The 11,793-nt window shown below is 36.9% G+C and overlaps 1 protein-coding gene across 2 annotated transcripts in view; it reads right to left on the bottom strand.

The window, feature by feature from the left end:
- The window catches only part of ENPEP (glutamyl aminopeptidase), a 98,135-nt gene that overhangs the window by 74,043 nt on the left and 12,299 nt on the right, over positions 1-11,793 (bottom strand). For both annotated transcript variants that reach the window (XM_007118401.2, XM_055086173.1), the window contains exons 2-3: positions 9,029-9,170; positions 6,608-6,739 (exon numbers count right to left, since the gene is read on the bottom strand). In XM_007118401.2, coding sequence (XP_007118463.1) covers positions 6,608-6,739; positions 9,029-9,170 — 274 coding nt within the window. The remainder of the gene's footprint in view (positions 1-6,607; positions 6,740-9,028; positions 9,171-11,793) is intronic.

Here is an 11,793-nt window from a genome sequence, read left to right as displayed (position 1 = left end):
GTGGGATGCTCACAAACCGGGGCGCGAACCCGGTCCCCCTGCATCGGCAGGCGGACGCGCAACCACTGCGCCACCAGGGAAGCCCATATTTTTTTTTAATTTATTTATTTTTGGCCACACTGCACAGCTTCTGGGATCTTAGCTTCCCGACCAGGGATTGAACCCATGCCCCCTGCATTGGAAGCGCGGAGTCTTAACCACTGGACTGCCAGGGAGGTCCCTGGGAACTATTAGTCATAACTCAAAGCACTGCATCTATTGAGCTAGTGTCAGGTGTAAAATCTGTGCTTTCTGAAGCTGATATGCAGCTGATTATTCTTTTGGGAGGTGTGATACATCTTACATCTGCTTTATCACTATTGTTGTTGCCTTTCTCTTATCATATGGCAACCTACTGTAAAGAACGCTTTTAGAGTTGTTAATATTGTCCTTTTAATTAAGGGTCTCCAGGAATTTGAGAGATGGAATGTAAGTCCACGAGAATTTATTCTAATTGGTTGCTGTCACTTCTTTTATGTGTAATCATTATGATTAACTATTAGTCTTACTGGATATTTAAAAATTCCCAGGTAATGTGATAAGCACTTACCATGCAGTGTCTCACTCTACACACCAATTCTATGAATCTGGCACTATTAATAATAATAAAATATAATGTTTTGCATCACTGATGATATCTTTACCCCAATCCTTTCATTAGCCCAGTTTTCACAATTATGAAGTCCAAAGAGTTCTGAAAATTAAAAGTTTTTTTATATGTTCTAAGCAAACTAATTTGTCAGTAACATCTGACCTGAATTGATAGGAGTTTTTAAAAATAATTTTTATTTTTCTCACTAAAAAATATTGCTGCAGAAATATTACTGTTTGATTATAACGTGCTGCCCCAGAGCCCATTGTAGTTATTCAATAATACTCAATATTCATACTATATTACCGTTCACAAATCTGAAAATTTCTGACTTCCAGCATACAACTAGACACAAAGGTTTTAGGTAAGGATTGTAGACTTCTATTTCAAATTTTAGGGTTTGAAGAGTTTTAAAATTAAACTTCCTCATTGTGTACATTGTGTGCCTGAGAAAAATGTGTACATGAGAAAAATGAAGTAAGACAAAACTGACACTAGACTTCAGCGCAAAGTTTGTTTTTTACTATATCATACTGCTTCTTTTCTCTACTCCTAAGAATGAAACCTGACTTTCCCTAGCTACAAAATAGAGATAACAACAGTACCTATCTGATGATGTGAGCAGTTAGTAAGCTAATGCGTAAGCAGTTCTTGACACATAATAGCTCTGTGTGTCCCATCAAGAACATTAGTATCATTAGAGATAATACACTGAATGAGTAACCTCTGTAATTTTCTTTGTCTGCACTTCCTTATATGTGGGTGGTATCCACATTACCATTAGGAATACTAGGAGAATGAAGGGGGAAAAAATAGAAGTTAAGTTTTTGAAGTCCAGAATAGGCTTTTCATGCCTATATAATAAATTTGAAAGCCAAAATGTTTTGATTTGCAAGAGCCTGGTTAAAAAGGATTTTAGCAATAAAAACAAGGCAAGGAAAAAAGCAAACCACATCGTTTATGCTGTAACAGTAGATTGGAAAGAGACTGGAGGGACGTCCATAGGGCTCTGTCTCAATAAACTAGTACCCCAGTAGAGGGGTACTAAGATTGAAGGGGCAAGGCTCTGGAAGGGTGTCTTAAAGTCTGAGGTGAAGGCACTGAACTTGGGAAGACCATGTGAACAGAAAGGAATCAGATTGAACAGATGCTACCCACCACTACCACCATCACCCTAGTCAGAAGCCCAGCCAGTGCCTACAGGGTTCCCACCACCACCTGGCAGCCCTGCAGGTCTGCTGTGTTCTGCGTCCATGTTTTTGTTGTCCTTGTCTGCTGAGTATCTTCCTTTGACAAAGGTGACCAAACATCCAGGTTTGCCTAGAATGTCCCAGGAATGTAAGTCTGTTTCTTATCTGCTTACACCTCTTATGCCAGCATAATTAATAACAGCTTCTCTATTATTTATATTTTATAAATGATAAAAATGTATGATCACTCTCCCCATTAACAACAGTCTGCCTTTCCACTGCCGATCATCCAGCAGAGTCAGCACCTGTTCATCTCTTGAGGTTTTTGTATCTTATCTCTACTGTTCAAAATAGACACACCCCTTTAAATGGCCCAGGAACCTTGCAGGGGCCCCTAAAGCAGAAGATGAGATCTTTGGCACTCAAAAATGGCATGGTCAGCAGATCCTTAAAGCACAGTTGGGTGACACTGGACAGTGGTGACCACTTCTGTTTCACATCTTAATTGAAGTACAGATACCTTAGCATATTTCACTCCCTTCAGGGCTTAGTGTCCTCCTTGTGCACATAGTATGTGCTCAACGAAGACTGATAAAACATTCTGATTGAAGGAACCCTTAATTTTATTATCAATGCTGATGTAGCCAGGATGAGGAAGAGGAAACTTGATATTGTTTTAAATTCTATAAATGCGTGTTTAAGGTACATGGTTGATATTACAGGAGGTCATCAATGTGTTTAATTTTTTATAAGTTTATGTTCTTCTAAATATTCTTCCAGCAGTAGGCAGATATTTGGGGAGGGGGAATACTTAGTAGAAAAGAATAGTGATACTTTGGGGTTTTTTTCAACTTTTCTTTGTGACTGCTTTATCACAGGAATGTGATATATTCTTCCTAAATTTTAGATTGCCCCTTATCCATAGATAAATTATTATAAATATGCAGAACCTTGGCTTGAAGTTTGGGTGACTAAGGACTGTAATTTCGCTGTGGCTTTGAAGTTTCACAATGTGTTCAGAACTTTGAGTTCCAGAGCTCAGCTGCCATGAGGTGTTGTTTGAGAAGAAACCCAGCATCGTCACTTAGGTTACACAAAGCGTTTGTTGGCAGCTTACTTCTCATTTAACTCAAAATTTGAGTTGTTTGATGCTTGGTGATTATCATTCCTGCAGTAGAATTTTTCAAAACACATAATAAACATTAAAAAATCTAACTTACCTCATAGAATTTTATATTCTTTTTTATTAATATTATTTTTGTAAATTTAAATAAAGAATAAGGATCATTAGCAATCTTCTGTGGCTTCCTGAATTAAATACATTCCTTCAGGGAAGATTAAGAGACCTTAATTTAGAATAGTCCTTCCAGTAAAGAAAGAAATTTTTAAAAAATTCATTAAAATGTTATAAAAATCAAACTTATTCTGAAAACTTGGCATCAAAAAGACCACAAATAACAAATGCTGGAGAGGGTGTGGAGAAAAGGGAACCCTTGTACACTGTCAGTGGGAATATAAATTGGTGCAGCTACCATGGAAAACAGTATGGAAGTTTCTCAAAAAACTAAAAATAGAACTACCGTATGACCCAGCAATTCCACTGCTGGGTATACATCCAAAGAAAACAAAAACATTAATTCAAAAAGGTATATGGATTGGGTTGGTTTTTTTTTTTTTATATTGAGCTACATGAGCTGCTTGTATATTTTGGAGATTAATCCTTTGTCAGTTGCTTTGTTTGCAAGTACCTTCTCCCATTTTGAGGGTTGTCTTTTGGTCTTGTTTATGGTTTCCTTTGCTGTGCAAAAGCTTTTAAGTTTCATTAGGTCCCATTTGTTTATTTTTGTTTTTATTTCCGTTTCTCTAGGATGTGGGTCAAAAAGGATCTTGCTCTGATTTGGGATATGGGGATATATGTATACATATAGCTGATTCACTTTGTTATACAGCAGAAACTAACACAACACTGTGAAGCAATTATACTCCAATAAAGATATTTTTTTAAAAAAAAGATATATGCACCGCAGTGTTCATAGTAGCATATTTACTAGCCAAGATATGGAAGCAAACTAAGTGTCCATCAAGAAATGAATGGAGACGATGTGGTGTATATATATATATATATATATATATATATACAATGAAATACTATGCAGCCAAAAAATAATGAAATTTTGACATTTGCAACAACATGGATGGACTTGGAGTGTATTATACGTAGTGAAATAAGTCAGACAGAGAGAGACAAATACTGTATGATATCACTTATATGTGGAATCTGAAAAATAAAACAAACTAATGAATATAACAAAAAAGAAACAGACTCACAGATATAGAGAACAAACTAGTGGTTACCAGTGGGGAGGGGGAGGGGAGGGGCAAAATACAGATAAGGGATTAAGAGGTACAAACAGCTATGTGTAATATAAATAAGCTATAAGGACATATTGTACAGCCCAGGGAATATAGCCAATATTTTATAATAACTATGAACGGAGTATAACCTTTAAAAGTTGTGAATTACTATGTTGCACATCTGAACTTTATTGTTAACCAACTATACCTCAATAAAAAAATATAATGCAACTAATATTCAAAAAAGGAAATAAGCAGAGTTAAGTCTTTTGAGCTACCTTCCAAACTTGGTTACCTTTTTTCCTAACAATTTTTTAGGGTTGGGTCCTCTAATCTTCATGAGCAACAAGGACATTTTAAGCATAGTGAATGGTTGAAGTACTAATATCTGCTACTCCAGGTAAACAGTTAAGAACATAGGCCTCGATTCAGTATTTACTGATATAAAGGATTCTTGCCAGAATGGTGAGTTCAGTCAGGGTATTATAGATTTTTTTGGACTGCACAGTATAATCTGACTATGAATAGCAGGTGATAAATATACCAGAATAATACTGTCAGAAACAGAGTGGATAAGAATGGTTTTTTGATTCATTAAATTTCTACTAAAAGTGTTGTATTACACAAAAAGTAACTAGCTTAATCTTTTTTTTAGCTGAACAAGTAATATAGAGATTTTGGCTCTAGATCATGCAGTATATTGATGCTTTAATGTACCCCCACTGCAAACAAACAGAAATGATAGTTGCAGTGTAACAGTGGAAAACCCACAAGATGTATCAGGGCTTCAAACAGTATAAGCATCTCCGTGGAGTTGATAAAGACACAAAGCAGTTGGCAGGAACTAAAGCTATTCGCTTATTGGGCTCTGGTTTTTGAAGGAATTAGCAACAAGTTCCTGGAGGTTAGAGCAAGGTCATGCTTTCGAAATTATTTTTTTAAACTCTAACTACTATTTCTGATTGTTTTATCATAGTTTTCTGTTTTTATTTTATGGTGATCATATCTTCTTGATTCTCTGAGTGTAATAATTAAAGGTTGTGTTGTCAGAATGTTTAATTTTTTATGGCTTTTTTTTTTGTTTCCCTAACTATTCTCATTTACTCACACTGTGCTTTTCTGTTTGTCTTGGATTTTCTCTTTTATGTTGCTTGTTTTCCTCATATGCCTCTTTGTCTTAGGTTGTCTGTTTAGCTCTAAGAATGTAGTACTGTGAGACTGGTGTGGGTTCCCACCGGTGTTACTTTCAAGTAGATATAAGTAGTGTGGTTTTCCTGTAATTCTCTCTGGAGTGGGAAATTGTACTGAAGCATTTGTACTTGGGTGTTAAGGGCTAGATTTCAATTTAGAGTGAATGGGTAGGGAGCCAGTCAAATGCCAAAGAGGTGGAATTTACCTTGAATTGACATTCACATTAGATGCCTTTAAGTTCTGCAAGGTTCTGTTCAGTTTTGAAGAAAAGAACCCCGCAGGTTTTTGCAGGAGGGAAACTCTGGTTGCCTGTCTTCTGTAGATGGGGTGGAGGGAGGAGCATTTCTCCCCTCCAGTGAGGTAAAGATATTTTTCAGAATATCACATTTCAGAACATTTAGCAAGGTACATTGTTTGAAAAGAATCTGGAATTTGAGTCTCCACCACTTGCCAGTTGGGTGATCTTGAGCAAATTAATTAAACTCATTATTTCAATTTTCTTATCTGTAAAGTGGGAGTGATGATTTCTTCCTTATAAAATTATATTGCAAAGATTATAATGTTTTATATATATAATATGTATCACAGAGGCAGACTAACCATTAGACAGCTTAGCAAGTGTTCAGGCCATGAGCAAAATGGGGGCCCCCAAAAAGAGAAAAATAATTAGGTAAAAGTAATTAGTTTTTCAGAAGAAAATTATTCAGTTCATCATTTTGATTTAAAAAACGCGTATTTGTATTTTCTTACACTTTTAGAAAATGCTTTTTGATACTTTGCTGTTGTCCTATGTTGAATTACATATTGGAATGGCACCACAAACATCTCAGTGCTTAGTTACTTGAAGGATATTCATCTCTCTGTGGTTTCCTCCTGTCCCTCTGGTCTTCATCTGGGACCCCACACATACACCCAATCATTTTACTAAATTAAGCATGCGCAAATATTTAATACCTTTGTGCTGATATACTTAGGAGCTAGCTTGGGACTTATAGTGAATTTTCACCTTAAAATAATTCAAGACTGTCCATTCCTATGGCTGTTTTGTTTGTTTATTTTTCACCTGGGTCCTTTCAGCTTACATTTTTCTATATTATTCAGTGTATCATCAGGCTCACAGAGCCTGGTGACTAACGGGCTTTTCTGGTCTGTTGTGTGAAAAAAAAAAAAACTATTCAAAAAAATTATAAAATCACAAATGCATAGGTGGTAAATTTAAAAAATATATAATGGTACTCACAGGTATCCCCCTATTTGATATCCTCATTACGGAGTCAAATTGATGTACAGCAAAGCACACCAGGTAAGTGCTCATGGGAACAGACTTCTGGAAAGTTGTTCGATTCCATTTATCATCCACCGACTCTTCTTTCTGTTGAAAGCAAAAGATAATCTTTTATTTATAAAAAGATCAATCATGGACAAGACAAATAAAAAATTACTCCAAACCTAGCTTTCCAATCAGAAGTCCTTTGTCAAACCTTAGGTGTAAAAAGCAATTTTACGCCTAAGGTGTAAAAAGAAATTTTATCCCTAACTGGCGATGTTGAAAAAAACTAGAGGAAATATTTTTAGTACTGTGAAAGAGTGATTGAACTATATACCATATGAGGTTTCTCAGGGAGAAATACAACTTTGTGATATAAACTGGACAGGAGTTTATCTTTCTACATTAAACACACAATCCTGGCCATAATATTTGAGCAGGTACTATGGCCTCTTAATGAAGAACAGGCTAGTGCTCAGTGCCTTGCACACAGGAAGAACTAAGCAGGTATTTGCTGATTTGACTATGTGCAAGAGGGCAATAGATGTACCAGGCATAGCAGGATGTCAGGTTGTCTTTTCCATCTCTGGTTGTCTCCATCTGAGACCCAGGGTATGGTCACTAAAGTCACTGCTTTGGTTATCATGGAGAGAGAGAAGGATTGCATTACTTCATGCAGCTACCGACCCCATCTGTCTGGTTTTCTGTCCATGCCAGCTTTGCCTTCCTCTCTCAGCCAGTCATCAGTCCTAATACTTCATCCAAGAATAGTTGCCTAATTCCTGCTACCCATTGTTTAAACATTTCCACATGCCCTGCAGCCACACAGTGAGTCACTCTACAGTGGAAAGCTTTAAAAAAGGATTAAGAGAGGGAGGCTAGACTAAAACTTGATGCATCATCGACAAGGCAAGCATGTTATGTGCACATGCTTATAGAGAAGAGTTGGAGCCCCAGCAAAGTTACTCTATGATAAAAACCTAGTAGTAGTTTCAATCTCCTAAGAACCCAGATTATTCACCTTCTTCCCGGACTAGTTTCTGGAACTAGGTAGAAGTGTATACTCTGCAAAGCAAAAAGGTCATATGAGGAAACCGTAAACAGAGGTTAGTAAAGTTTGCATTCTTGCTCCTCCCACCTTCATTTTCTCCGTTCCATGCCAAAAAATTCTGATGGCATTTTATTCTGATCCAGTCTTCTGGATTAGAGTGTCATAGTTTAGGTTTATCCTTTCCTCTTTCTTCTCCAATCAAAACCCAATTAACCAGATGTCTGGCACCAGAAGAAAAGTTGATAAGCTTACACCAACAGTTTACTTTTTAACCTTCTTAAGGCTTTGGTTTGCTTTTTCAAGGAATACTTGTAATGAAAGAGGATGAATTTCAGTGATGATATTTCACATAGTGGATCAGAAAGATGGGAGCTGTAATGTAGGCACAGTGCTTTTCTGGTATTAGGTAGGTGACAATTATATCTAAGGATGAGCTTCACCCTTTTACATGTCAAAGGTATAAGGGATAATAAACCTCAACCTTGAGGTAATGATGCTTTAGTTAACTGCGTTACCCATTCTGGAGATGAGGAGCAGTAACAGAGGAAAGGGTCATGTTAGTAATTATACAAACAGAACTTACTGTAGCCTTTTTTTTTTTTTTTTTTTTTTACATTTAATGAGTACTTCTTGTTCACTAGAATACCTATGGGCATGGTGTTTCCTGGAGTTGTGGCTATATTCCAATATTTAAGTGATGATTTTTTTGTAGTAGCCCTATATTAAAAACTGGGTTTATATTCAACTGAAAACCAAGAATAGTAACTAGGCCCTTGAATATTTTTAAATCTGTAATTCCATTAGTTTGCCTTTAATTTGTCATGATTAGGGGCTTCTTTCATTTAAGCAGAACCCAGCTAATGTATGTCTACTGTATCCATTCTTGCTTAGAAAACCTAACATGGTGTTTTGACTGGAATGTGATATCTTGAATTAAAGATGTCTAGCACTCAAAGAAAAGAGATTGCCCAAATGTATTTTCAAGCCTCTAAATAAGCTATTAGAGCACATTTATTTTTTTAAATTTTTATTTATTTATTTGCGGTACGCGGGCCTCTCACTGCTGTGGCCTCTCCCGTTGCGGAGCACAGGCTCTGGACGTGCAGGCTCAGCGGCCATGGCTCACAGGCCCCGCCACTCCGCGGCATGTGGGATCCTCCCGGGCCGGGGCACGAACCTGCGTCCCCTGCATCGGCAGGCGGACTCTCAACCACTGTGCCACCAGGGAAGCCCTAGAGCACATTTATTTTAGAATTCAGTCGGTTCTTTCATAGCAAAGCAGGTAATTTACCTGATATTATAAACAGACTATCTGCATAAATTAAAAAATTTAAAATACTCACCTCCACTGGCATATTTGAAAGTGCCTTATATTCTTTGGGGTGGACGATAGATATTGTATAAGTTGCCTTTTTGTTGGGCTCATCAAAACAAGGGAAGGATTTCCTGGCATCTGTTGGTTCATGATCAGTGGCTGCTATGCTCCTTAGAAATAAACACACAAACAAAATATATGTTGCCTCTTCTGATAGCCCCTATGTTTCTATTCCTATAGAAAAGAATCAGCTATGTAATTATAACTACTGCATTTCCATCCAGAAAACTATCAAATAGTTGTCAAAGTCTTTCCTGGAATTGTTAGGTTAACAAATAAATGAAAATTCTGAAACTGCTTCAGATATTTTATATGAGTAGTTAGGTATTTTGTTGCCATAACTAAAAATCTGTGAACTCTAAATGAGCAAAAATCAATGCAATTCTGAGCTATCACTCCTTCCATCCTAAAGCCATCAAGCGACAAGTAGATAAACACAAAGCCAAACTCAAAAGGCTTGCTTGTACCTGTCCTTGTGAGTGTGAACAGCTGTGTCCTGTCACGGAGTAGAGGAGTATATTCCAGAGTCCACAACTCCTGTCCCTAATAGTACATTCTTTCTTACTTATGTTACACCAGGGACAAATCCCTTAGTTTTCATTTTCATGCAAAGTCAGTCCCTTAGCAATCTCCCAGTCAAACAACCTTTGGCCAGGTTTAAAGTCCACTTTTGGAAAGAGACAGTATTCCTTTATGGCTCTAACTTAATGCTTATGAAGCTAAAATGTTAATGTTTAATGTTTCCATCATTTCAAAGTGGAAATATTTTTTACTGAGTAATTGCTCAAAAAAAAACAACGAATGTAAACTTTTTACATGTAGTTGTATTACAGTAAGATATTGTACATTTGCTCATTAGAAGATTAAGCAGAGTAAAAAGTGTAAAAGGAAAGAAATGTTGACTTACATTCATTAATAATTTGTGTAAGGAAAGTATTTCATCCTTCAGAATTCTCAGAGACTAAGGAACGTATTTCATAAAGAATAACAAATTGTTACATTGTTCATTGATCCAATAAATATTAATTGAACCCCTTCCTACACACACACACACACACACACACACACACACATCTACCAGGCATTATTCTAGGTTCTGAGGGAATAACAAAGAATAAATAAATAACTAGATAAGTAAGGAGAGTGATAAGAGCTATATAGAAAATAAAACAGGGGAAGTGACAGAGAATGACTCAGGAAAAGTGGTGAGCAATATTAGGTAGAGTAGTCAAGGACAGTCTCTTGGAGTAGGTGATGGTTTGCTGAGATCCGAATGATGAGAAGAACCCAGTCAGGTGAAGATTAGGAAAAATGTGTTTCCTTAACAGAGGGAACAGCAAGTGCACATTCTCTAAAGTGGAAAAGAATTTAATGTGGTTGAGACCTGAAAGATGTCCAGTGTAGCTGAAGTACAGTGAACTGGAGGGACTAAGGGGTCAGCAGAGGCCATGGTAAGTGTATTCATTTCATTTGGGTTCAAGGATGCATTATATACATTAACTGATCTAAAAAATAATATGTCATAGGTCAACATCCAACTACAAGAAATTAAAATATTTTTGAATTTCTTTTAAAAACCCTCTGGATATAAAAATTAGTTGTTAAAAACTCAGCCAAAAAAACTAATCTGTAAAAAATAAAACTGGAAAAGGGCTGTCTTTTAGGACACTGTTGACTGAGGGGGACAACTTTCTGGGATGACTGAAAAAATCTATACCTTATGTATAGCTGATTCATTTTGTTATAAAGCAGAAACTAACACACCATTGTAAAGCAATTATACTCCAATAAAGATGTTTAAAAAAAAAACTGTACCTTTTTATGGATGTGGTTAACAAAGATGTGTGCATTTGTCAAAATTCATTGAATTGTTCCCATTAGATTTGTGCATTTAATGTATATAAATTTTACCTAAAAATAACTGTAAATCAATATTGAGCTCCAGTTAATAGGTTTAGATTTGGGTTGTTGCAGTGGCATGAGTTAACAGTTCAGAAACAATCTTCTCTGTATCCCAAGCTTGAGCAAATGAAAAAAAAATGAGGATAACAGAAGGCAGGTTTCTCACAGCTGGGGAAGAGAGTTATAAATTTGTAAAAAAGGAAGAGTAGACCTTGCTATTGAACTGTAAGTGCAGGTTCAGTGTATATTCAATGATTTTTCACATACACATGTATCTGTATATGTAAATGGATATAAAAATACACAGAGACATGTATTTCCTAGTTTTTTCTGCTGAACAGGACTAGAAGAAATGACAAGCTTGTAGCAATGAGCACAACTAGTTCCCATTACCACTCTCCAGTAAAAGGAACCAGAACTCTTCATAAAAATGGCTGATTACCATGGTGGATCGGAAAGGTCCAAAATGATCCTGGAACATCTTGCTTTGCCAAAAAGTAAGGAAGTTTTCAAAGAATCATAAGAATAAGTCAAAAGGACACAAAAGGCAGCTTGAGGGGACTACCCCTGGCCAGATCTGGGGGAACATCAAAATAAGTAATGGAATTATAAACTATTGGTTAAAATAAGAATCCATGATAAAACATGAATAGATAAGTGGGGCAGGGCTTCCCTGGTGGCGCAGTGGTTGCGCATCCGCCTGCCGATGCAGGGGAACCGGGTTCGCGCCCCGGTATGGGAGGATCCCACATGCCGCGGAGCGGCTGGGCCCGTGAGCCATGGCCGCTGAGCCTGCGCGTCCGGAGCCTGTGCTCCGCAACGGGAGAGGCC

The sequence above is a fragment of the Physeter macrocephalus genome, chromosome 7, assembly GCF_002837175.3.
Source record: "Physeter macrocephalus isolate SW-GA chromosome 7, ASM283717v5, whole genome shotgun sequence".
NCBI classification, from domain to species: Eukaryota; Metazoa; Chordata; class Mammalia; order Artiodactyla; family Physeteridae; genus Physeter; species Physeter macrocephalus.
The sequence above is the reverse complement of the archived record's forward strand: the minus strand, read 5'-3'. Positions and strand labels throughout refer to the sequence as shown.